Here is a 26,992-nt window from a genome sequence, read left to right as displayed (position 1 = left end):
GCCCCCATCACCTTCCTTGTCCACGCTCCACCCTCTGGGGCCTGGGCAAGTCTGTTTTGAGTTTCTTGTTGGAGGGGAGAGACTAATGGCACCACAATCACCTAGAGGTCAGCGTCTTGGGGACCGAGGCACCCAGTCTTGAGAGAAACTGACCACCCTGGCTGGGGTCGGTGGGAGCAGGTCAGCTCGGGACAGGTGGGGCGTGTGGACCGGCTGCTGACACAAGAGGCATCCTTCAAAAGAGGTTCTCTGTGCCAGGCCGGCAGGCGCCCTAAGAATGCCTGGCTGTGGCAGCAGGGACACCAGCTGCAGGAGAGCGTCACAACCGGGGGCGGAAAAGGTGGCAGTGGTGACGAGTTATGGCCTCATTCAAGACGGGGCTAGGCCCTCGGTCGAGGGAGGCTGTGGCAGGAGTCTGGAGTCTAGCAGGACGGTGGTCTGGGGCTTGGGACCAGAGGGCCCTGGGCCCGATGGCCGGGCCCTACGGGACCATTCCCGAGGCTGGGGTGGCCATGTGGAGACAGCTATGGATTTCCAGCTCACGGAGTGCTGCTGCTAGCATATGACTGTCCCCGGCGTCTAGATCCTGAGACCTCCCTTCCAAGAGAAGTGGTTTAACATCCTCCGGTTTAAAATACGAGCAATCAGAAGATACTAGGCTTCCATTTCTGACTACCCCTCCTGCCTGACAAGGTATCCCTCAATGCGAAGAGCCCCAAAGCCCGGCTCCGGGTGCTTAAATGGGCTCGGCGCAGCCCACTGCACGTGGCTGCGTCTCCTGACCACATACAAATAATGCATTTTATTTTGTATCAATTACGACGCCAGGACAGATGACCACTGTAGGGGGTGCTGAGGACGGGAGGGGAGACCCTGGGAGAAGAAAGGCACGCTGACTTAAAAAGGCCAGGCCTCATTACTCCACTGTGACGGAGGGACGTGGGCAGCCGGGATGCCGGGCCGGGACAGGCGCTCTGCCGCCATCCTGCGTGTTCCGTGTCAGCCATTCGTTCTTCCCAATCGGGCATCCATGTTCGATGCACACCCCCAAAAACATATAATCGGAGCAATAACGGTAACAATGTGCAGTCTCTCTGAGCTCCGCACGTGAAGTATGAGTCAGGGAAGCAGTTCCACTTTTCACTTGGGGAGCTGACAAGCATGACTAGAGGGGGAATAAAATACCATTCCCTTCCCATAAATATCAGGCGGCCTGCTCGAGACTGATGGGCCAGGAATGTATTCTTAGCTATCATTCTGGCAGACAGGCCCAAGGACACTCATAACTTATTTTACAATCATTTAGTTTCAGCTCAAGTGGAAAACGTGACAACTTATCTCTGCTGACAAGACGCCATATCGAACCTTACAATTAACTCGCCTCCGATTATCTGCCCAGCCCATCATTAGCCAGACAATTTCTGATGAACTGTTGCAGGGAGCTCGTCTGGGTGATCGCCGTCAATGCCAGGTGTGCTGAGAGGCTTTTGATAACCCCACTGATATTCAAACAGACTGGGCTCCGGGTAGGTGACTCCCTTGTCCCTGCAGCTGCCGAAGGTCTTGAAGTGTGTCCTCTGGGGGAGGCGTCCGCCTGCACCGTGTGGGAAGGAGGAATGTCTGTGGCTACAATTACTGCTACAGTTATTACTGTTACTACTGTGATTACTATCACCCCTACAACAGCTACTACCCTCACTACTGCTATTACTATAGAGCCCTGGGGGTGCAGTGGTTAAGCACTCAGCTGCTAACCGAAAGGTCCGCGGGAGAAAGACGGACAGTCTACTTCCGTAAAGATCACAGCCTTGGAAACCCTATAGGGCAGTTGTACCCTTTCCTATGGGGTTGCAATAAGTCAGAATCAACTCGAGGACAGTGGGTTTTGTTTTGTTTTTTGGTACTGCTATTACTATCATTATTGCAACAACTATTACTACTATTGCTATTACTACTAAAACTATTATCATTACTACCATTGCTATCGCTACTGCAACAGCTATTATTATCACTACTACTATTACTATCACTATACAACAAATATTCTTACTATTGCTATTACTATCACTGCTACAACAACCATTACTATTACTGCTACTAGTGTTACTCTAACAGCAATTACCGTTACTGTGATTATTACCCTCCCAATGCACCCCACCAACCCCCGCTCTCCCCAGACTCAGAGTCTATATTCAGGGAGCAGTGGGCCCTCGGAGGCACTGCTCCAACCACTCTTCCTTGGGGGGCTCCACGTGGAGGGGGGCACCAAGAATCAGCTACAAAGAGCCGTCCGCACGGTCTAGGAGGCTGCTAACGGTGCGTGAAGAATTGGCTGACTGTTAACTTCCTGTGTGTTTATTAAAGGTAGGAAATCCTTTAAAATGTGTCTTCATAAGAAGCCTGTATCTATATGAAAAACACAAAGAAAGAAAAAGGAAAAAGGATGGGCAAAAGCATATTAACCCTCCCTTTTTTCTCTCTTGATCTAACTTACTCATTTGGCAGTATTAGGAAAGATACATTACTAAATACTATATATACACGTATGCACATGTATATGTAGTGCATGTATATATATGTATATAAATAACCAAAAAACCAAACCCACTGCCATCTAGTCAATTCCGACTCATAGCGACCCTATAGGACAGAGTAGAACTGCCCCATAGAGCCTCCAAGGAGTGCCTGGTGGATTCGAACTGCCGACATTGTGGTTAGCAGACTCTTAACCTCTATGCCACCAGGATTTCCATATCTGTATTTCAAAATGATCAAAGACAGGGCATCTGTTAGTGCCGGGGGTGGGCAGAATCAGATGGGGACTAAGACTGTCTATAAACTAAAAATGAAGTCGTTTGTAGGAGCCAGTAAATTCAAACACATTTCCTCTGGTACAAGGTCAACAGCATACAGCTAATCTGGATCTTTAATAAGGGCTCTGCTCCTTCCAATGCTCACACGGATTTGCAGGCTGGTAAATAAAGAAGAGTCCACCTTTGCCACCTGAGGAAATCACAACATCCTTGGTCTCTGTTAAAAGGTGAGTGTGAAGTGAAGTTCAAAACCTGGCCCCTTCTGGCAGTCCCTTTGATGGGAGCTTTCAAGAGGAGGAGGTTGACTTGGATTCGGATCTCTGAAGGTGTTTCAGAGCCTTGACTTATTGTCTGCTTTCCTCGGCCACTCGCGGCGCTCACACAGAGGTACCCGATGCCGGCAGAAGGGGCAGCGGAGACACAATGGGGGGCTGAGGAAGATGACAGGTGTTGGGGGAGAGCAAAGGACAACACGGTGTCCGCTGAGTTATAAAAGACGGGGAGGTAGGGAAGACAATAGGAGGGGTTAGAACTGACAGCTAACACAGGGGAGAAGAATCTCCTACTCGGGCCATTGTCAATTACACCAAGATGTCTCTATAAATTAAATGGAATAAACTGGAACTTAGGAAATCTGAGATTTGTATACACAAATCTTTGATTACTGAAATGTTTATAAAGCCTTTAAAAAGGGGGGGGCATTATTCTGATCATTGACTAAATGCTTAACAAGTCAGCCGTGCTGAGGGTAATTTCTTTGACGAGTGTCTGCAGAATGTTCCCCTCAGGTTCTGCCTCTTGCTGGGAGAAATGAACTACTCTTGAAGAGTCAAGATGGCGGCAGGTTTGCTGGAGAAACTGTCTCCTGAACAGATGCCGAAGCTGCAATGTCCATGAACAACCGTCAGAAAGCAACAAGCCTATATCCAAGAGGACAGCTGTTTGGGGGAAAGCTTTCTGATGACAGAACCAGGGAAAGCAAAGATGTGAAGACACAAAAGGGGAAAAAATCAGACGAAGCAGTGAAGAGAGATTACATCAGAAAATAGTATTACTATCTCCTTAATATGTTAATACTATTAAAAGTAGAATTCAATGGCCTTTTCCTTGATTTCAGCTGTACTGGATTTTTTTTGTATATCAGATACTGAAACCAAATTAAAAGTTCACAAGTAAGAGTGCAATTAGAAATGACTTACACTTCAGGACTAAATTAAAAAAAAAAAAAAAAAAAAGATAAAATACAACAGCAGAAAAGGACAAAAATGATCTATTCCTTAGGGATCCAAAAACCAAACCAAACCAGTTGCCACTGAGTCATTTCAACTCACGGTGACCCCGTGTATCGCAGAGTAGAATGAGGCTCCTTAAGAGTCTTCAATGCTGTGGCCTTTTGGAAGCTGATTGCCAGGCCTTTCTTCTGAGGTGTCCGTAGGTGGGTTCAAACTGCCAACCTTTTGGTTAGTAGTCAAGCAAGGAACTATCTGTACTGCCCAGGGACTGCCCTTCTTTAAGGATCACGGGTCTCATTCTGTTCATCTGGAAATTACGGGTTGGGATAATGCAATCTCCACCATTCCTTCTGGGCCTATATTTGGGATCTCCTTCACTCTTTAACAGCCAGAGTTTTCCACAATGAAGACGGGGTCCCAGGTAGAGCCAAGAGGAAGATGTGGCGGCGACCACTGAGCTCTGGGACGGGCACTCTGCCCAGCGTGCACCTGACCTCGTAAGAGCACCATGAAGATGAAAGGAGAGCTTTGCCCCTTCTTGAAGCTCTGAACTCTGCAATGCAAACAAGACCATCCAAAGATGGGGGAACCAGACAGCCTGGGATCCCTGGTAGATGGTTGATATTGACTATTATTATTACCATGATTACTATGACAACAATTACTTTTTTAAAAAAGTTGATGTAAAAACATACATAACATTTCCAATTCAATGTTTTTCACATGTACAATTTACGGACACCAGTTATGTTAACCATGTTCTGCAACCATCACCAATATCTGTTGCCAAATTTTCCATCACCATAAACATAAAGTCAATGCTTCTTAAAAAATGACCACCACCACATCTTATTTCTCTTTGAGCGCTAAAATTTGCTTTGGGAATGTACCATTCATAGAATTTTAGGGACCCACTGCATGTCTACTAAATCAGAATCTCCAACCTTGGAGTAATCTACGTGGAAAACAAAACAAAAAACTCTTGATGGATGGCCATATTTGAGAATTATACATTCCTACAATGATATCATTTCTCTACCCCTTATCTTCACCCAAATCCTCTTCATTGTGCTTCTACCTTAGGGGTTGAGGACTTCTAAAAAGGTATACGATGATCTGAATTATAATGCTATTCTGCCTTCTCTCTTAACTGCTTTGTTTCTTCTGAGTAGTGTAAACACTATTATTTCTCAACATTCTTAACTCAGCAAATCTTGGTAGTAACCATGTGAACACACTTATCACTCTAGGTTAGAATCTCAACTTCACTTAATTTATTACACTGGAAATAAAGGAGAAGTAACATTCAGAGGCACAAGGACCAGGAGAGATTGCTATAATAGAAGCAAAGGATAAATTTTATAATTTTATGAGGAAGAGGGAGGGGGGAGAGAGAGGGAGGGAGAGAGAGAGAGAGCAGGGGTGCGGGGGCATGGGGGAGACTGACTGACTGACTTCCAGAATCACAGCATGAGAAGTTCCACAGACCTGCTTCCCAGAAAAACTGGTGAAAAGCAAAAAAAAAAAAAAAAAAAAAAAAAAAAACCCACTTAAAGTCTCTGGAAATGGTCCCGAGGATACATAGAAAATAAATAAAGAACGAGAAAATCTACTTAAAATTCAGTGAGAATAGCGAAAGTCTATGGTATGTGAAATGAGACCTACCCCCCTCCCTCAGTAATACTAATTCTTCACAAACTCCTCCGATAAAACAAAAGGAGGAGACACTTTCCCAAGTTATTCGATGATAAAGAACAGACTTCTCAACAAAGGGTGCTGGGCCAAACGCACAGCCACATGCAAAAGAGTGAAACTGGAGCCTTCTGTCACACCACACGCAAAAATTAAGCCAAAACAGATCAAAAACCTGAGCGTAAGAGCCCAAACTACAAAACTTCTAGAAGAAAACACAGGGCATATCTTCATGACCTCAGATTTGGCAATGGATGATTAGATGTAATACCAAAAGCATTTAAAAAAAAAAAAAAAGATACATTGGACTTAATAAAAATGAAAAACATCTGTGCTTCGAAGACCACTATTGAGAAAGTGAAAAGACAACCCACAGAATGGGAGAAAATATTTGCAAATCATGTTTCTGATAAGGGTCTAGTACCCAGAATAGATAAAGAACTCCAAGTCAATAAAAAGACAAACAACCCAATTTAAAAAATGGACAAAGGCGTGAAACATTACATGGAGGACGCTGGAGGTCATTATGCTGAGTGAATTTAGTCAGTCACAGAAGGACAAATATTGTATAAGACCACTATTATAAGAACTCAAGAAAAGGTTTAAACACAGAAGAAAACATTCCTTGATGGTTATGAGGGTGGGGAGGGAGGGTGAGGGTTATTTACTAACTAGATAGTAGATAAGAATTCTCTTAGGTGAAGGGAAGGTCAGCACACACTATAGGAGAAGTCAGCACAACTGGACTAAACCAAAGCTAAGAAGTTTCCTGAATACAATCAAACACTTTGAGGGACAGAGTAGCAGGGGTGGGGGTCTGGGGACCTTGCTTTCAGGGGACATCTAGGTCAACTGGCATAACAAAGCTTATTAAGAAAATGTTCTGCATCCCACTCCGGTGAGTGGTGTCTGGGGTCTTAAAAGCTTGCAAGTGGCCATCTAAGATGCATCAGTTGGTCCCAACCACCTGGAGTAAGGGAGAATGAAGAACACCAAAGACACAAGGGAAGTAGTAGCCCAAGAGGCAGAAAGGGCCACATAAACCAGAGACTTCATCAGCCTGAGACCAGAAGAACTAGACGGTGCCCGGCTACCACCAATGACCACCCTGACAGGGAACACAACAGAGAGTCCCTGATGGAGCAGGAGAAAGGTGGGGTGCAGAACTCAAATTCTAGTAAGAAGACCAGACTTCATGGTCTGACTGAGACTGGAGGAACCCCAGAAAGCATGGCCCCTGGATTCTCTATCAGCCCAGAAATGGAACAATTTCCGAGGCCAACTCTTTAGACAGGGATTGGCTGGACTGTGGGACATAAAGTGATACTCGTGAGGAGTGTGCCTCTTGGCTCAAGTACATACAAGAGACTAAATGGGCAGCTTCTGTCCGGAGGTGAGATGGGAAAGCAGAGAGGGTTAGGAGCTGGTTGAATGTACATGGGGAATCAGATGGAAAGGAGGAGTGTGCTGTCACAGTATGGAGAGAACAATTAGAGTCAGATAACAATGTATGTATAAATTTTTGTAGGGGAAAAAATTAAAAAAAAAAATGGTCAAAGGATCTGAACAGATATTTCTCCAAGGAAGACAAACACATAAGCACAAGAAAAGATGCTCAGCATCATTAGTCATCAGGAAAACGCAAATCAAAACCACAATGAGATACCACCGCATACTCACTGGGATGATCAGAATAAAAAAGACAGATAGTAAGTATTGGTGAGGATGCGGAGAAACTGGAACCCTCATAAACTGCTGGTGCGAATGCAGAATGGTGCAGCTGCTTTGAAAAACAGCCTGGCAATTCCTCAAACAATTAAACACAGAGTTACCATATGACCCAGCAATCCACCCCAAGGAATATACCCAAGAGAAGTAAAAACATATGTCCACATAAATACTTGTACACAAACATTCGTAACAGCCAAAAGGTAGAAAAAACCCAAACGTCCATCAACCGACGAACAGATAAATAAAACTGGTATATCCATACAACGAAATATTATTTGGGAATAAAAAAGAACACAATACTGATTCACGGTACAACATGGATGAACCTTGAAAATATTACGCTGAGTGAAAGAAGACAGTCACAAAAAACCACACGTTATATGATTTCAGTTATATGAAATGTCCAGAATAGGCAAATCTACAGTGATAGTAGATCAGTGGTTGCTTAGAGACAGGGGGTAGAGGAGTGATAGTGTAAGAGTATGGGGTTTCTTTCTGAGGTGATGAAAATGTTATAACATTGACTGTGCTGTGATGTTGCACTGATCTGTGAATATACTAAAAATCACTGAATTGTGCACTTTGAATGGGTAGTTAGATGGTACGGGAAGTGTATCTCAATTAAAAAAAGAAGGGAGAGGTCCTTGTGTTAAATGCTACGAAACAATCCAATAACGAAGACAAAAAGCTCCACTCAGCAGTCTAGAAAGGTACAAGGAAGGGGTGAGAGCCTGGAGTCAGGAGGGGGACCGGGGGACTCTCAAACAATGCCAAAGACCTTTCACAAGATTTGGATGACCTTGAGTGGGTGGGAGGCATTGATGTGGCTGCCAGGAGCTGGACCCCGACTCTGCTGTGCTTCTCTGGGAACCCCGCATTGGACGAGCTTCCCCAGACAGGCCTCTGGTTTAGATTCCCTGTGCTTTCTCCTCATCCTCGTTCCATGGAGCAGTGGGCAGGCCCACTGGCTGAACAGCGTTGATCTTTTCAAGTTTAAATTCTCTCCCTCCATAGTCACACCCGTCACACTCCAACCTCTTGTCGACTTGCACGGTTATGTTTGTGCCCCTTTGGCGTCTTGCTATCCACCCCCCCCACTAAGACAAAATGGGTTTTGGAAAGACACCCTCATGTCCCTTCAGTTGTCCCTCAAGCTCAAAGGCCAGAAGGCACTGAAACCATCACCTCATTTTCGGAGACGAGACAGGCCATGTAGTGATTGAGTGAGGTGGAAACCCAGGAGCTCAGTGAGGGGAAATGCAAGGCAGGATTTCACGTTCAAGGGTCAAAACTAAAAACGCCATTGAGTGGAGTTTTAGCTGAATGCAAGCTGCAAAGAAAGTTTAAATTAATCCAGTGTACTCCAAAACACGTGCAGTGCTCCAAGTCGCGCTGAGAGGTGGAAATGAAATCATTTCAAGAGATTCCTGCTTCTCTCCAGCCTCGTCTCTTTTTCCATAGTCAGCCACAACCACTGCCCCAGTTTGGTGCTTACAGCTGCTAAATTACAAAGAGGTTCTGTTTCACATGGAAAGCTCCATGGGCTGACCAGGCTGAGGAGAGCCTGAGCCTGTCTAGTGGAAAACTCAATTACATAAAGAAGTTAATTAAATGCATGATCCCTCTTTGATAATATAAATTTCCCTTCTTTAGAAATGTGACTGCTTCTATTAAAAGTCACATGGAGTCAAATTACCAACTGCTGCACAAAAAGGTGTTTTGTCCGAAGTAAGGAAGGCTGGCTTCCCTTAGGCTGAGTCTACGGAAGGCCGCTGTCCAGGGTCCTGAATACGGCTGGTGGTTTCATTCTGTTCAAGGCAGGGAGATCCACCCAAAACTGCCTCTTCATAACACAGCCCACCCTCAGCCTATTGACATAATGTGGCTTGAAAAAGCAGAGTGATGCTGTCGTTAGCTTTAAGAAAACCTGAAATACGGAAGTCCAGACTAAAAGGAGATGATGTGGTTGTGATGTTGTATCCCAACCATCCAGGGTTAAATGTCACAAAAAGATAAATAATGGGAAAAAATTTTTTTAAGTTATAAAAAGCAAGGTATGCCTTAATTAATCATTTCCCTACTGCTTGGATGAATTTAAAATTTCTGGCCATTATTAATCACATCTTTGCGTATAACAGTTTCAACATTTAGAATTGTTACTTTGGTATAGTTTTTGAGATGTGGGTCTAAGAAAATGAACATTTGTGGGGTTCTGAGTACAGGCTGCCAGACTGCTTCGGGAGTTTGGGTCTTCTTCCACCAGCCGGGTGTGAGGACGCCCACGTGATCCTGTCTTCAGAGCCCAGACACAGTCTGGTGGCTGACTGGCATTTCACCTCCCACCCTGCCCACAATCCTCAGGATGGCCAATACCCAGGGACATAAGAGGGAAGCCGGGAGATGGCAGCGAGAGAACCACTTGGCCAGAGAACAAGCACAGCTGCAGAATGAGAGAGGCCATGGAGAATCCCAGCCTGGGTGCCTGGCCGTGTGACTTTGGGTAAGCTGTTTTTGGTGGCCGCTGAGTCACCCTTGACTCATGACACCCCATGCACCAGAGAACAGAAAGAAATGGTGCTTGGTCCTGTCCCATCTTCACTTGGTACACTCGAATCCAATGCTGCAGCCACTGTGAATTATTTCCAGCCTAGAAGGCTCATCTTCCAGCACTATACCAGGAAATATTCTATTGTAATCCTTAAGGTTTCACTGGCTAACTTTTGGAAGTAGACAGCCAGGCCTTTCTTCCTAGTCTGTCTTAGTCTGGAAGCTCTGCTAAAACCTGTCCACCATGGGTGACCCTGCTGGAATTTAAAATGCAGGTGTGGCCTAGCCTTCAGTATCAGAGCAACATACAAGCCACCACAGAATGACACCCTGACAGAGGGCTGGTGGTGGGTAAGCTACTTCATCTCTTTTAACCTCAATTTCCTCATCTGTGAAATGGGCAAAACACCACTCCTGAACACCTGCTCTCAACCCGCCTCACTCCAAGCCTGCTGTCTTCTCCTTCTTGGTTAATGGCAATTCCGTCCTGCCAGCTGCGCGAGTCAATGACCCAGGAACAGTCTTAACGCCTCCCTCTCTCATCCCCAACACCAATCCAAGGGGACACAGAGCCATACCGTCCTTCTACCTTGTGCTCAGTGTGGAGCTAGATGGGCTGATGGATGGATGGACCAACGGACTCACTCGCTCACCAGGTTCTCTTCCAGGTGTTGCAAATACAACCCCCAAAACCAAACCCGTTGCTGTCGAGTCGATTCTCACTCACAGCGACCCTTACAGGACAGAGCAGAGCTCTCCCATAGGGTTTCCAAGGCTGTTATCTTTATGGATGCAGACTGCCACATCTCTCTCCTGCAGAGTGGCTGGTGTGTTCAAACCACTGACCTTTCGGTTAGCAGCCAAGCGCTTAACCATTGTGCCACACGGTCCCCTTGTTGCAAATATAAAAGTATATAGAACAAAATTTCTCTCCTACAGAACTTCCAATCTAGTGAGGGGACATAATCAATAAACATATATTATGAGAGAGGCTAGTAAGTGCTGTGGATAAAAAGAAAGCACAGAGAACAAAGAGAAACATGTAGGCTGGGGGGTGGGTGGAAGGCCACTTGTACGCTGTTACCTTCCCTTTATCCTGAAAACGTGGCAAACACAATTGCAGAGGGTGACTGATTTGTTTTTTCAACCACTACTCATCCAACATAGTTAAAAATAAGTTCTTTCAACCCACAACTGTGACAGAAAACATACACTCCTAACGCCAAAAGAGGATCATAAACTTAAGGGGAAAAGTTTTCATAACTATTGGAGAGAATCTTGGAGAATCTACTGTTAAATATGGCACAGTTTAGACAGCTGACCAATTCCTGCGTGCGGGCCTGATCACCAGGGAGACCCTCTCTGGCCCCCCTTGCATCTTCCCCTTTTTCTAGCAGAACATTTTTGTGTGTGCTCTGCTCCAACTCTTGGTGTTTCCCTCCGATTTTTTATTTCTTCCTGGGTCCCAGTACCCAGTGAGCACCAAGCACAGAAGAGGTGCTCAGTAAAAAAAGTCCATCAAAAAACAAAACAAACAAAAAAACAACCACAAAACAGCCACTGTGCCAAGACTTTTGCAGCACAAGGAACACGCGCTTATGTCTTTTAAAGCTGGAGGGGGAAGAAATCCAGTAACACTTAAAACCTGGGGGTTTAAACTATTATCTCAATGTCTTAACACCAGCTGAAAAATGTGTATTAAATGTCCTTACGGTTTTGACCATTGTGGAGACTAAATGATTAACATATCATGATGATAAATTATATCTTCTTTTTAAAAAACATCGATATTCCCCTGGGGCATCACATGCTGCGTTTGTTATGTTTGAAGTTAACAGTGGAATACATCAGGGAATTTTGGGGATGAAATCAAATGCTAATTTGCAAAATCCTCCCCACTTTCTCATCTGCCTCATAGAAATACTGTCCTGTAAATACTCAAAAACCATCCTTGAAAAAGTTCCTGTTCTGTGAAATTGCACTACTCCCCCCTACACCGTGGGACAAGAGGTTTGGACACAAAATGGGGCCCTTGAGCTTCCCTGGCCTTTATTGATGGTCACTGAGAGGGGTGATAACATCAAGGTATCAAGTGCCTCAAACAGAAGGACCCGCCACTTGAAAGAGAGACCCCTCAAGTCACAGGAAACGCCATTCCGTTCCGCCACACCTGGGCCCTAACAATCACCCTAGTCAACGGGCTCCCGGTTACTGAGCAGGACCCCCTTGCTCCTGGAGCCACTTCACCCACAGGGCAGCTTTGAAGGGTTAGGTTCCATTTGTAATTTATCCACAGTGACCTCAAGCAGAAAGCTCTGGAGTTGCAGGAGAAAGAGGGCAACCAGCGCCCTCTCAGCCCTCCAGAATGACCAAGCTCATCCTTCTAAGAAACACATCCAAGGAGTGTACATGTGAACATCAGAGATTAACTGACTCCACAAGCAATTACCTCGTGCCTACTTTTTGTGAGGCACTGTTGCAGACGCTGGGTAAACTGCAGTGAACAAAACAGAAAGATCTTACAGCTTAAAAAAAAAAAAATGAACAGCTCAAAAGCATGCTAACAGACTAATCCAATCATAATTCTAGATTGCTACTGATGGGTGTGTAGACACAGAGGTACTCAAAGTCTCTTTACCTAAACCTGCATCCTGAGTCGCCTTGGGTTACCTGTTACCACCTGTAGAACACTTTTGGTAAAAAAGAAAAAAAAAACAAAAAAAAAAAACACTTTTGGTAAAAAAAATATATATATAAAAAAAGCCCCCACATTTAAATTCGAGGATTTCTTCTATGAAATTAGAAAAGTATGAGATGACTTCTTTAACAGCGAGTGCCAAGAGAGCATTTCTCTCTCCCGCTGTTTTAGAATTTTGCTAACATGCTGCTAATGACTAATGACTGCGGTCTGTATTTTATGAAGATTCCAAAGCCGAAGTTAACCTCTAACTTCATCTCCCTGAAAGCTAGATATTATCAACCGATTCACGTCTCTGAACTAGCGGCAGGTGAGCACTGCCCCAGCACTGCTTGTAGGAATAAAGACGCTGCAACATTGAGGTTATATGTGCATTGAATTTTGGAACAATTTGGTCTTTCATATTAATAAGAATATGAAGCTAATGACCTTTCACTTTTGATTCCACTATTAAAACACTATTCAAAATAATTTACCAAGTCACAAATATGTAGCAGGCAGGGTGACAGAGTCCCTGGGTGGTATAAACTATTAACACACTCAGCTGCCAACTAAAAGGTTGGAGGTTCACATCCATCCAGAGACACCTGGGAAGAAAAGCCGGGCTATCTACTTTTGAAAACTCAGCCACTGAAAACCTGTGGAGCACGGTTCTACTCTGACACACACGGGGTTGCCATGAGTTGGAATCAACTCAATGGCAACCAGTTGGTTTTGTTTAGGGTGATAGAAGGCTCCCAAACCTTAACCCAGTCTTGAAAAGTACAGGGTGTTCCAGATGGCAAATGATTAGGTCATAGTCTCCATTTTGTTTCCACCAAAAATCAGTAGTTAAGATTGCTCATACTTTCAAAAGAGTCTGACAGCCTCTCGCATTTGTCAAGCTCTTGGTCTTGACGATATAAAACTGCCTAGACCGTGAAGGACTCTGGGAGGCTAGCATGGTGTGATGCTTCTGAAGCCCAAGACTCAGATCATCTAGGATTGTGAAGGAATGATTTCTTTTGTACTGGCATAAGACCAGTGATTCCTTGGACGGGACCCATGACAGCCAATGGCTGTGTTATGGACTGAACTGTGCCCCCAAAAAGTACGTGTCAACTTGGCTAGGCCATGATTCCAGTATTGTGCGATTGTCCACCATTTTGTCATCTGGTGTGATTTTCCTACGTGTTGTAAATCCTACCTCTATGATGTTAATGAGGCGGGACTGGAGGCAGTTATGTGAATGAAGCAGGACTTAATCTACAAGATTAGGTGGTATTTTGAGTCAATATCTTTTGAGATATAAAAGAAGCAAGCGGAGACAGAGGGACTTTAAACCACCAAGAAAGTAGTGTCCTTTGGACCCAGGGTTCCTGCACTGAGAAGCTCCTAGACCAGGGGAAGATTGATGATAAGGACCTTCCTCCAGAGCTGAAAGAGAGAGAAAGCCTTCCCTTGAAGCTGGCGCCCTGAATTCAGACTTCTAGCCTACTAGACTGTGAGAGAAGAAACTTCTGTTTGTTAAAGCCATTCACTCGTGGTAGTTCTGTTACAGCAGCACTAGATAACTAAGACAGGCCGCATCTAACGGGAACTTAGATGACCCACCTTACCCACGGTGACGTTCATCCTGCTTTGCTTGGGGCAATCCCAGTTTATGGCTGTTACAGCTTAATTATTAATATATGGTCACCCCAATGTTAATCTCACTGTACAATCATTTCCAAAAAATGATGAAAAGAGCAACATTTAGAGGAAATCTAATACTTATGACTATTAAGCTTCGGGCAAGTGAGCGATTTAATAGACATGGAAAAGCCTGTTCTAAACTTCTGTACTCTATGCCTCTGAGCCCCAAGGTGCCATACGGCATTGTCATGAAATGTGTCCGGAAGTGGGAAATGCTGAAAAATCTGAAACGAGATGATCTTGACCTGCCCCCAAACCTGCCAACCACTGTACCTGGAACAACTATCCTCACCTGTAACCAAGAATAACGTCTTCACCCAAAGCTGCAGATCCCAGATCACTTCATTTCCAAGTGTCGGCTTACGGGAGTACAGCCCATCTCAAGTGTGAGTGAGACTGGTCAAATGGGTCTCTCGCTTTGTCTTTTTTCCACAAAAATGAGAAATCACTCAGAGCATAAACTCTAGCATAAACGAAAGTGCTTACAAACTAGGATTCAATCTACTTCTGACAGGTAGCAATGAATAATTCCGTATTAATTCTAGAAAATTCCTTTTAAAAAAAAAGAGCTGACTTCATTTGCATCATCAGTTTTACCAGGTAACTTCCACTTCTTGGAATCTGGGCTTTCTTCTAGCCAAAATAATAACAATAATAAAATAAAAAATTAAAAGCATTTGGCGACTCCACATTAGAATCTGCCTTGAGTCTAAAGCATTTTCTTTATCACATCTAAAATTTTGTCACTATAGTTCAATCAGATACCATGGTTGATCTTTGGGGAAAATTGCTTTAAAATAAAGTGAAAGATAAGATTGTGTTCCCAAACACAATAACTGACATTTTTCTCTTTTTTCTTAAGCAAAAGCCCTGGCCCCCTGTGGCTGTGGCTGGGGTCAGGGATGGGTGCAGCGGCCCCAGCAGGAAGAGAGGAATCTGCAGCATGCCATTCATCAGAGAACAGCGCATACCCATCCTTCTCCCCTGCTGTGATCCTTTATCCCCTGGGGTGAGGTTAAAAGAAGCGACTACCAAGCAGCCTCCCCCAGGAGGATGGGGCCCTCCCCCTGCCTCAGGCAGCACCACTGCCATTCCCCGTGAATACATTAGTCTGCCTCTCCTTCCCTTGCTCCTGCAGAAGGCTTCCATCTACCATAATTTTCTCTGGAATCCATGCTCCCGTCATTTGCTCCTGCCCACACACGCTGTGACGTCCCACATTGCAGCATGGCCATGACGGGACGCTGTCTCCTGCTCATCTTGGGGATCCTAGGACTTGCCAGCTGGAGACCCTTCTTGCAGGTGGAAGAATGTCTGCGTCACAGCCCCAGGAGGGAGAGCTTTCCCAGGTACTTGGGGCAGGAGATGGGGGCAGTATCTTGTTCCAGATTTATCCAGACCCCTGGGGCTACTACTCAGGTCGGATGTTCACATTCAGCCCAATTCCCACAGTCTTAAACTCCAGAGCAGATATTGCTGGTAGTCCTGGTAGCTCAACAGTTAAGTGCTCTGCTGCTAAAAAAAACGTTGGCTGTTTGAACCTACCCAGTGGCTCCGCGGAAGAAAGACCCTGTGATCTGCTTCCATACAAATTACAGCCTAGAAAACCCTATGGGGGCAGTTCTACTGTCTCACATGGGGTCACTGTGAGTCTAAATCGACTTGACGGCACCTAACAACACAATTGTCACTGTGGAATTGGCTGCAACTCACGGCAACCCGTGTCCAACAGAATAAAACGGTGGCCAGTCCCGCGCCATCTTCACGATCGCTGCTATGCTCAAATTCACCGGGGCAGCCACTGTGTATTCTGAGTGCCTTCCAACCCAGGGGCTCATCTTCCAGCACCATATCAGACAATATTCTGTTGTGATCCATAAAGTTTTCACTGGCTAATTTTTTGGAAGTAGATTGTGAGGACTTTCTTCCTAGTCTCTCTTAGTCTGGAAGCTTTGCTGAAACCTGTCCACCACGGGTGACCCTGCTGGTATTTGAAATACTGGGGACACAACTTCCAGCATCACAACCACACACAAGCCACCAGAGCATGAGCAATGTGCAAAGGTACCAGTGAGCTTTTCCAGCTTTCTCTCCATTCCTCAACAGCCAGGGCTTTGGGCAATGGCTTCATGGCTGTTAGTATCCTCCCCGATTCCCTGGCTCTGGCCAGAGAGAAGGAAAAAATCAGTACATTGTCTTTCATGAAATCCACGTGCGTTTTCTAATTCGAGACCTCAGACATTTTTTTCATAGGCAAGGGTGATGCTCTCTTTTCTGTTCTGCGTGTACCAAGATTGTGAACTCCAGTCCTGCGGATGTCTAAGGAACAAGGGGACTATCGTTCACTCTTGGAAGCAGAGCCTGGTTGGACCTCACTCATTTCTGCCAGGGTATTTACACAGCTAGAGCAACTAATTATATTGTGCTTAGTTTATGAGGATGTGTGGACAATGGAAAAGAGAAAATGCTGACAGGAGTGATAGAGCACGGTGATCATAAGCTCAAGACACAGAATGGGCCCCCAAATGGAATTCACCAGGCAGGCTCACAGTGGCATGTATGCAGAGCCTCGGATGCTCATGGGATTTGAGCGGATCTGTTCAATTGTGAAGGAAAAGAACAAAATGAGGATGTGGAGACACAGTGCAGAAGAACAGACTGGGATGCAGCATAATAGGAATTTCATAATTATTTTTTAGCTCCTTTGGAAGAGCACGGCCCTGCCACCAAATTATTTGAAATGCTACAGTTACCATTTTCCCAAATTCACCTTTCATATGTGCTTCCAGGAAAAAGAACTGCATAGATGTAGGGCCTTGCCCGTATCTGACCGCACATCTGCTACTTCTCAACAGCAAATCGAGTTGTTTAACCCATGCTTGGTGGGAGCAAGGGAGGAGGGACTGGAGCAACAACAGATCTAGAGCCTTCTTTCTAGAATATTCACTGGTATTAAAAATTATAATTTGCTTCATCCAATTGAGTGCTAGGTTATGATTCACTCATGTTTGTAAAAAAACAAAACCATTGTCATCAGTCGATTATGACTCACAGCAACCCTACAGGACAGAGTAGAAATGCCCCATAGAGTTTCCAAGGAGTGGCTGGTGGATTCGAACTGTCGACCTTCTGATTAGCAGCCGCACACTTAACCACTGCGCCAACAGGGCTCCATGTTTGTAAATGGCCGCATTTAATACTGGAATGACGTCTGCTTTGCGGTCGCTGGGGCAGGCTCTGCAGAACTTCGTGCTAATTCTACCCAGCTGCTCTGGATTGAATTGGGTCTTACCGCGTCTCTAGTTTTTTTCATTGCGTTTTATGTAACAAAGTTCTTATCCCTATCCTTTCCAATCTCCTTTCTCATTCCTTGGAGAGGATTTAGTTTCATAAAATGTCAGTAGAACTGGTGCTTACACGCTATTTACTAGTTTCAGAATATAGTCATCTTTTGGCAAACTTCTGTACTGACGCCCAGGCACACAGGGTTGAAACCCCTCAGCGGCTTAACAGCACGTTTTCTTTATCATCTGGACCTCGGTTTCTCGTCTTAAGACTGCAGAGCAATGGCTGCTGGGCGGGCTGTGAGGACGAACTGAGGTAACACATCCCGTTACAGGCTCGCGCCGGCAGCCTCAGCCAGCCCTTCATGGAGTTCCAGCCACGCAGCTAAGGGGGATGGCCAGCAAGAGGCAGGATGGGGGCAGGGACCCAGGAGTCCTGATTCTGGTCTAGCACTGCTCCCCTACTGTCCCCCAAAGCTATAAACGTCACCTCTGCCTGGCTCTGCTCTGCCCTCAAGGACCACCTGGCTCCATCGCAAAGACAGGCTCACTGCTCTCTCCTTCCTGATGGAATTCCAAGCAGAACATCTTCACTGCCACTGCACAAGCGGAAACCCTCCCTGTTCACTTCCTATTTAGTGCTCCTTCTGACTCTGGAATTCGTGTAATTCGTGTTTGAAAATAACGTTCTACTTACTGGAAACATTTTTAAATGAGTATCATATTTATTGACGAAAGCTGCAAACAGAACAAGGGGAGGGGAATTAAAATCTCCCATGATTCCCCTGTCCTTTTGATTCACGTGACCACACACACACACACACACACACACACACACCCACCCATCCACCCTGGGCTCAAAGGCAGCCCAGTCCAATCCAGTGAACCAGAGACCTGACGCTTATCAATAAGCTTCGTGACCCTGGGCAAGTTATTTACAGTCTCTAAGCTTCAGTTGTTTCTCTTAAAAATGAGGATAACAGAATCACCTCACGGAGCTGTACTGTGATGTAATGGGTAACGGATATAAAATGTTTAATCCAGGGCTTACTAATACCAAAAACCAAACCGCTGCTGTCGAGTCGATTCCGACTCATCGTGACCCTACTGGACAGAGCATAACTGCCCTGTAGGGTTTCCTAGGCTGTAATCTTTATGGAAGCAGACGGCCACATCTCTCTCCCTCGGTGCAGCGGGTGGGTTCGAATCACTGACCTTTTGGTTAGCAGCTGAACACTTTAACCACTGCACCACCGGGGCTCAGTGATAAGCTCTCAGCAATATTCAGCCGTCCGTACCATTATATAGTGTGAGGGGGTGTTCACTCAGCACATACTGAATAAATACCAATGCAGACACTGGTCTGGGCCTCAGGGACCGAGCAGTGAGCAAGATGGGTCCTCACCCTTAAGAAGCTTAAATTCGAGAGGGGGAAATGACTGACGATAAAAGAATTAAGTTATAAAGGATGTTAGAAGGTGACAAGTGCCATGGAGAAAGTCAAGCAAGGAAGAGGGATGTGGGCGATTTTAAACTGGGGCCAGACAGCTACCAGATACGTGAGGAAACGCTCACAATCATTAGCCACTAGAGAAATGCAAATCAAAACTACAGTGAGATACCATCTTACCCCAACAAGGCTAGCATTAATCCAAAAAACACAAAAATAAGAAACGTTGTAGAGGTTGTGGAGAGACTAAACACTTACATACTGTTGGTGGGAATGTAAAATGGTACGATCACTTTGGAAATCGATTTGGTGCTTCCTTAAAAAGCTAGAAATAGAAGTACCATACGATCCAGCAATCTCACTCCTTAGAATATATCCTAGAGAAATAAGAGCTGTCACGCGAATAGATATATGCACACCCATGTTCATTGCAGCAATGCTCACAATAGCAAAAAGATGGAAACCAACTAGGTGCCAATCAACAGACAACAGATAAACAAATTATGGTACATTCACACAGTGGAATACTATGCAACGATAAAGAACAGTGATGAATCTGGGAAACATCTCATAACATGGATGAATCTGGAAGGCATTATGATGAGTGAAATTAGTTGCAAAAGGACAAATATTGTATGAGACCACTATTATAAGAACTCAAGAAAAGGTTTAAACACAGAAGAAAACATTCTTTGATGGTTATGAGGGTGGGAAGGGACGGAAAGGGGTATTGACTAGATAAGAATTATCTTAGGTGAAGGGAAAGACGACACACAATACAGGGGAAGTCAGCACCACTGGACTACACCAAAAGCTAAGAAGTTTCCTGAATGCAACCAAACACTTCGAGGGACAGAGTAGCAGGGGCGGGGCTCTGAGGACCATGGTTTCGGAGGACATCTAGGTCAACTGGCATAACAAGGTTTATTAAGAAAATGTTCTGCATCCCATTTTGGTGAGCGGCATCTGGGGTCTTAAAAGATAGCAAGTGGCCATCTAAGATGCATCAACTGGTCCCAACTCATCTAGAGCAAAGGAGAATGAATAACAACAAAGACATAAGGAAAATATTAGCCCAAGAGACAGAAAGGGCCACATAAACCAGAGACGCCATCAGTCTGAGACCAGAAGAACTAGATGGTGCCCGGCTACCACCAATGCCCACCCTGACAGGGAACAAAACAGATTCTCTGATGGAGCAGGAGAAAAGTGGGGTGAAGAACTGAAATTCTAGTACAAAGACCAGACTTAATGGTCTGACAGACTGGAGGGACCCTGGAAAACATGGCCCCCGGACACTCTGTTAGCCCAGAACTAAAACCATTCCCAAAGCCAACTCTTCAGACAAAGATTAGACTGGACTACAGAACATAAAATAATACTTGTGAAGAGTGTGCTTCTTAGCTCAAGTAGATACATGAGACTAAATGGGCAGCTCCTGTCTGGAGGCCAGATGAGAAGGCAAAAAGAGACAGGAGCTGGTTGAATGGACACAGGAAATCTGGGGTGGAAAGGAGGAATGTGACATCATACTATACGGAGAGCAACAAGGGTCACATAACAATGTGTGTATAAATTTTTGTATGAGAGACTAACTTGAAATGTAAACTTTCACTTAAAGTACAATAAAAAATAAAATTGGGGCCAGAAAAGGCTCCCTGCCTGCTATGGGAGTGGACGCGAGGGCGGTGGGGTGGCATGCATACTGGCACGTACAAAGGCTCTGGGTGGGAGGGAGCAGGACTGGCCAAGCAGAGGGTGGGTCACGGGTGGTGCTGCTGATGCCCTTTCATAGGACAATGATTCCCAGTGCTTACCATGAACATTCCTCCAAGTTGTTACAGCAAAAGCAACACTGTAATGGCTACATGGTATCTGTTGCATAACTTAATTTAACCAATCCCCTACTGCTGGGCAGATACGTTGCTTCCAATTTCTGAACTGTTTTTTAGAAAGAGTGGAAATTTAACCTATTTGTACTTACTTTCTTTTAAATAACATTCACTAAGGGATTAGGAGCCTGTGTGGTGCAATGGTTAAATGTTCGGCCGCTAGCCGAAAAGTCCTTTGGTTGGAACCCACCCAACAGCTCCTCGGGAGGAAAGATCTAAGACTACAGCCTAGAAAATCCTATGGGGCAGTTCAAATAGGGTTGCTATGAGTTGGAATCAACTCGATGGCACACAACAACAATCAAGCTCTATGGGAATAATACTCAACAACTTGAGAAATTTTAATGGACTACGTGTAAGTGAAAAAAGCCTGTTATGATCTAATCCAATTTTTAAAAAGAAACAAGCATACACACATGACCTGGAAATGCATACACCCTCAAAACTAACAGCTGAGTGTGGGAGTTATTATTACTGGTTTTAAGTTAAAAATTTCTCTACATTTTAATTTCTCTGTCAAATGTAATCTTCTCTAGTTAAGGGAAAACCCACAGTCATACTCGTGAACGTAGGCAAAGGAAAATGGTAGTTAACACAACTGGTAGAGGGAAGAAGGCAAACTTATCAAGACAATTGAAATACGCGTAACTGATGTCAGTGTCACAATGTTCTAGCCACATAATGTCACCCTCTTACAGGTAAACAAACTAAAAACCAAACAAACCCGTTGCTGTAGACTTGATTCTGACTCATAGTGACCCTACAGGACAGAGGAGAATTGTCCCACAGGGTTTCCAAAGAGTGGCTGGTGGATTCGAACTGCCAACCTTTTGGTTAGCAGCCGAGCCCTTATCCATTGTGCCACCAGGTCTCCCCTCTTACAGCTAGGAATTCCAAAATGGTACATTTATAATCCATACTTCCAGAAAAGAAAGAATCTTAAAAATGAAAAGTATAGCATGCTAATGTAAATTAACACAAATTCAAGGAAAACAAAGGACAATGATTTGAAAAGGACAAATAATTACTTAGAAAAAAACGAATTTGAAAGGACAAATAATTATTTTAAAAAACAAACAAACCAAAAAAACGAACTGTCCCGGGACTTGCTTTATCGTGAACTGCACGCTAACACTTCGGTTGACAATACTACCAGCACCCTTGAAGCAGGACGTGTATAACAGCCAGGGGCTGGCTCCGGTGACGGCCCAAACCCTGGCTGCCTGCGATGGTGTAGTGTGATGACAATTTTCAGCAATGTGCGGCCTGAGTGGGATGAAGCCATACAAATCTCGTTGGGGGCTGGACCTGCCTGTCTTGCTGCTGCTGCCACGGCAATGTGATTGATGGGGGCCCACGTGTCCCGACTTCAATACGCGCCCCCCACCACCATAAAGGCCTCCACGCACAGGGACAGCTCAAGTGGCACTCTGGACTCAGGTTCTTCCAGACATTCTGAGGACAAACAGCAACAGTCAGGCCCACTGCTTCCGCGGTGTTGTTTAGGGGAGAGGAGACGCCGAGCTGACGTTTGCATTCGTGCGAAGCTGTGACACGCGATGAACAAGGGCGCACAGCCGGTTTAAAGCTGAATTTCTGATCTGGGGAAACTAAGCTTAAAATTTTGGAGCCCTAGTGGCGAAGCGGTTAAGAGCTCAGGTTGCTAACCAAAAGGTTGGCCATTGGACTCCACCAGCTGCTCCTCAGAAACCCTATGGGGCAGTTCTACCTCGTCCCACAGGGTCGCTATGAATCGGAATCGACTCGATGGCACACAACACCAGCAATAAGCTTAAAATTCTGAAGTAAATAAAGTAATTCTGCTTTCTAATTACAACTATTTCTAAAGAGTTATAATTTTAGAGTTCAGTGAGCGGCTATTTGTTCATAAACACTAAGAAAAATTCAGTGCCCAACAAGGTTGCTGACTTGACTACATCCTGCAGGAAGTCAGTCTCCGTTATCAGAGCTGAATGCTTAAACTATAACCAGATGAAGAGAGAAGTTGTGGGGATTACATGGTGTATTTACTGATAATACTAAGCCTCCAAATACTATATTTCAAACGTAATTGTAACTGTTTTCCTGTAAATGAGTACACAATTTGAGAGACTCAAATACACACAGAACCATTTCCCTTCAAATGTAATAGGAGTTTAAAAATCCCACTGCAGAAATAATGTCGCAATTAAAATAGCATTTATAACTAAATATGTTTAACATGTTTCTTCATATAAAAGGGTAAAATTTTAAGCCATTTAAAATAACCATCTGTTTCCTCGTGATATAAAATTTTTAGTATCATTGTGTAATTAATATTAATATCGCTCTCTGTTAATAATCTTATCTGTCAGATAATAAAGCAAAGATGTAATAAAAGACATATTCAGAGAAGCTGAAGAACGCGAAACCAAAGAAATATACAGACCCTAAAGGAGAAGATGCGCCAAGGCTTTGAGGAGGCCCCTGATGGACCGTTACACAGCTCGCTGTCTGTCTATGTGCATGCAGGTATGTATGTTTCTCTCTGTTATGGATTGCATTGTGTCCCCTGCTAAAGATATTCTGAAGTCTAACCCCCAGTACTTGTGAAGGTGACCTTGTTTGGAAATAGAATCTTGGAAGATGGTATCAGTTAACCAAACATGAGGTCATACTGGAGTTGAATGGGGCCTGAATCCCTCCCTCCGAGTGAAGGAGAGACACGAAGACAGACAGAGGGAAGACGGTCTTGTGAAGACAGTGATGCTGCAGCTGGCAGCCAAGGACCGCCTGGGCTCCCAGAAGCCAGGAAAGACAAGGAAGGAGTCTCCCCTAGATCCTTCAGGGAGAGTATGGTCCCAGGCACATCCTGAATTCAGACTTCTGGCCTCCAAAACTGTGAGACAATAGACTGATGGAGTTTTAAGTCACCAATTCTGCGGTACTTTGTTACAGCGGCCCCAGGGAATGGATCTTACTCATCCATCCCCATTGTCTCTCTCCCCTGCTCCCTCTAACCATCTTACCGAGCACTTGCCTCTATGAATCACTCTTCTCCAAGCTTCATCTCCACTCCTTCCTTTCTTCTCAGCGCCTCACTTTTTAAAGCCCCTTTAGGACCGTCCCTTTTTGCTTGTATTTTTAAAATTCTCTAACAGAAAGTAGTGGAAGGATTGGAGAAGATCTGGCCACTTTTTTATTCTGGTAGTCAACAAAGTTACTAGGAAAACAGTACGAAGGATTGTTGTTAAACTACCTGATTCCCGGAATGAGGACCTGAGCAAGCCAAAGAAACGCAAAGCGAGCATCTTCCTGGCACAAGAGTGGGACAGAGCCATGAGATAAAGGCCTTTACTGCTTAAAAAATGCACAGTATTAGAATACCAAGGATTCTCATATTGCAACTGCAAAAGATCAGTTAGTGTTTGCTTTCCAGCTGGAGAAACAGCATATACAACTGACAAACCTTCTACTATACTCCCTGCTTGTAATTTGATGCAGAGGAAGTAAATGATGTTATTAAAAAAAACAAAAAACCCTAAAATAGAAAATTTGCAACTGGAAATGTGGGGGACTAGGAAATAATAAAATATGAAATAATTCTGCAACATTTTAGACTTCTGTATACTAAAGAAAAAAGACTCCATTGCTAGTGGAGTTGATTCCGACTCATAGTTACCCTACAGGACAGAGTAGAATGGCCCTATGCGGTTTCCAAGGGGTGCCTGGTGGATTTGAACTGCCGACCATTTGGTTAGCAGCTGTAGCTCTAAACCACTACGCCACCAGGGTTTCCTCTGTATACTAGAAAGTCTTAAAAATGTACTTTGCTTGCACACTAACATAGAACTCAGTGAACAATGACTTTATTAAAACTGGGCAAAGTGAGTGGATGAGTAAGGGCCACTGAAGGCCTTTCCTGCTGGCCATCCCCTCTGGCCTCTTGCCCCCTACCCCGGGCCCACAGGCCACACACCCTGCCGGCTTCTCACCCCTCCCAGGGGTCTCTACCCTGTCCCATCTCCATGGGTCCAGCCAGTGTTCAAGACGTCTTAGCTCAAGAACACACTCTTTCAAAAGCCTTCTGTGGGTAAAAGTAACTGAGTTCTTACCAGACTTTCCCCTGCCGTCCTTCTGTACTGACCATGCTCTATTTTGAACTGAGCTGTTGGTTAGCTCATCTCACCTACTGGACTGTAGGCAGAAGAAATGCAGCAGACACCCAATTGTCAGCTGAAGGAACTCAAGGCATGCTTCAAGGACAATTCTACTGTGGCTTCCAGATGTCCTAGAGGGAGGGCTATCTGGTTGCCTGGCTGGCTACCACTCCCCTCCCCTCATCCAGCTCCGCCTCTTCTGTCTGTACATCGAATAACCCATGAGGGCTGGAGTTAGTCTTTAACATCACCTCGCTCTGCTCCCTAAAACCCTCAGGGTCACTACTGCCCCAAGTCTCAAGTCCAAACATTTTTAGGACCGTTTTCCTTATCTTTCACAGCCTGGCTTTAACCACCCTTCCTGCCTGCCTCACCTCCAGCTGTTCCCCATTCTCAATGCCTTATAAACCTCCCCCAGAGCTCAGCAGACTTTGTACACACTCTTCCCTTTGCTCGGGTACCCGCATGCTAGCCCGCTGAGTTCTGACCAGCATTAAGGGTCCAACTTACGTGCTTATCTTCTCTGGGGCCATTTCCAAACACAACACGGAGCACCGCACCACTGCACTTGCTAAGTGCTTATTACCGAGTTGTCAAATGGATGAAGGAATGAATAAACAGATAAATTGCTATTAGAGTTTCAAAAAGACCTCTTCAAAGTGTTAAAAAGTGAAGATGTCACTTTGAGGATTAAGGTGCACCTGACCCAAACCATGGTATTTTCAATCGCCTCATATGCATGTGAAAGCTGGACAATGAATAAGGAAGACTGAAGAAGAACTGATGCCTTTGAATTATGGTGTTGGCGAAGAATATTGAATAGACCATGGACTGCCAGAAGAATGAACAAGTCTGTCTTGGAAGAAGTACAGTCAGAATGCTCCTTGGAAGTGAGGATGGCAAGACTTCATCTCACGTACTCTAAACATGTTATAAGGAGGGACCAGTCCCTGGAGAAGGACATCATGCTTGGTAAGGTAGAGGGTCAGCGAAAAAGAGGAAGACCCTCAACAAGACAGACTGACAAAGAGGGTTTTCACTGGCTGATTTTTGGAAGCAGGTCACCAGGCCTTTCTTCCTACTAATTTACATAATCTCTACCAAATTTAGCACTGATTATACTTATGATTATGAAGTGGGACTGAGATAATCTAAGGTAGGAACTCAGTTGTAAACTCTTCCTACTACTATTCTGAAAATGTCCACAACATGCTCCCGATGTTCAGCTGTGAATTTTTTTTGCCAGAATCTGTACACATTGTGTCAACGTATTTTTTTCTGCATGAGGTGCACCCGTTCCGAGAGCACTGTGCACAGCGTTTTGTTTGGGGAAAAAAAAAGGGATCACAAAATTTCAAAGAATCATATCACGTAAAATCATATCATACCACACCATCCGTTGGACCACATGGCCCATTTCCCTTTGGGGCTGCGCCATTGACCACACATCACATGTGTGTTACTTAACTCGTGAGTGACATCAACTCAGATTCAACAAGCACCACCACTGTGCCAGGCATGGCTCCAGGCGCTCAAAAATATGGTAGAATTTTTAGAAGTCAAGCCAAGTGAACCAAGCTTATGAACTGGCTTCTGGGCTTACAAGTGACTCTTTGTGCGTTTGTTTTGAGTCACCGGGAGGATGAGCTGGGGGAAAGGCTGGGGAGGAAACAGGTTCAGGATGAAATCTGCGGTTCTGCAGACTTCCAGGTGGAAAAACCAGGTGGGAAGGTGGTTTCGTTTGCTCAGTGGAAGAGAGAGGTCGTGGCCGGGGACATGACCTGTGAGTCTTCAGTGATTCTTCTGGGTTTTGGCAGAGTATAAGGCCTGCTCAAGGAGG

General features: G+C 44.9%; 1 protein-coding gene across 2 annotated transcripts in view; it reads right to left on the bottom strand.

Annotated features, from left to right (window-relative positions):
- The window catches only part of AGAP1 (ArfGAP with GTPase domain, ankyrin repeat and PH domain 1), a 360,673-nt gene that overhangs the window by 168,594 nt on the left and 165,087 nt on the right, over positions 1 to 26,992 (bottom strand). Inside the window, exons 6-7 of one of the 2 annotated variants that reach the window (XM_023740860.1) lie at positions 22,219 to 22,232; positions 10,953 to 10,964 (exon numbers count right to left, since the gene is read on the bottom strand). The exons of the other annotated variant lie outside the window; for it this stretch is intronic. Of the exons in view, the coding sequence (XP_023596628.1) occupies positions 10,953 to 10,964; positions 22,219 to 22,232 (26 nt within the window). The remainder of the gene's footprint in view (positions 1 to 10,952; positions 10,965 to 22,218; positions 22,233 to 26,992) is intronic. 2 annotated transcript variants of the gene reach the window in all.

The sequence above is a fragment of the Trichechus manatus genome, unplaced genomic scaffold (assembly GCF_000243295.1).
Source record: "Trichechus manatus latirostris isolate Lorelei unplaced genomic scaffold, TriManLat1.0 scaffold00165, whole genome shotgun sequence".
NCBI lineage: Eukaryota > Metazoa > Chordata > Mammalia > Sirenia > Trichechidae > Trichechus > Trichechus manatus.
This window is presented reverse-complemented; position numbering and strand designations above follow the sequence as displayed.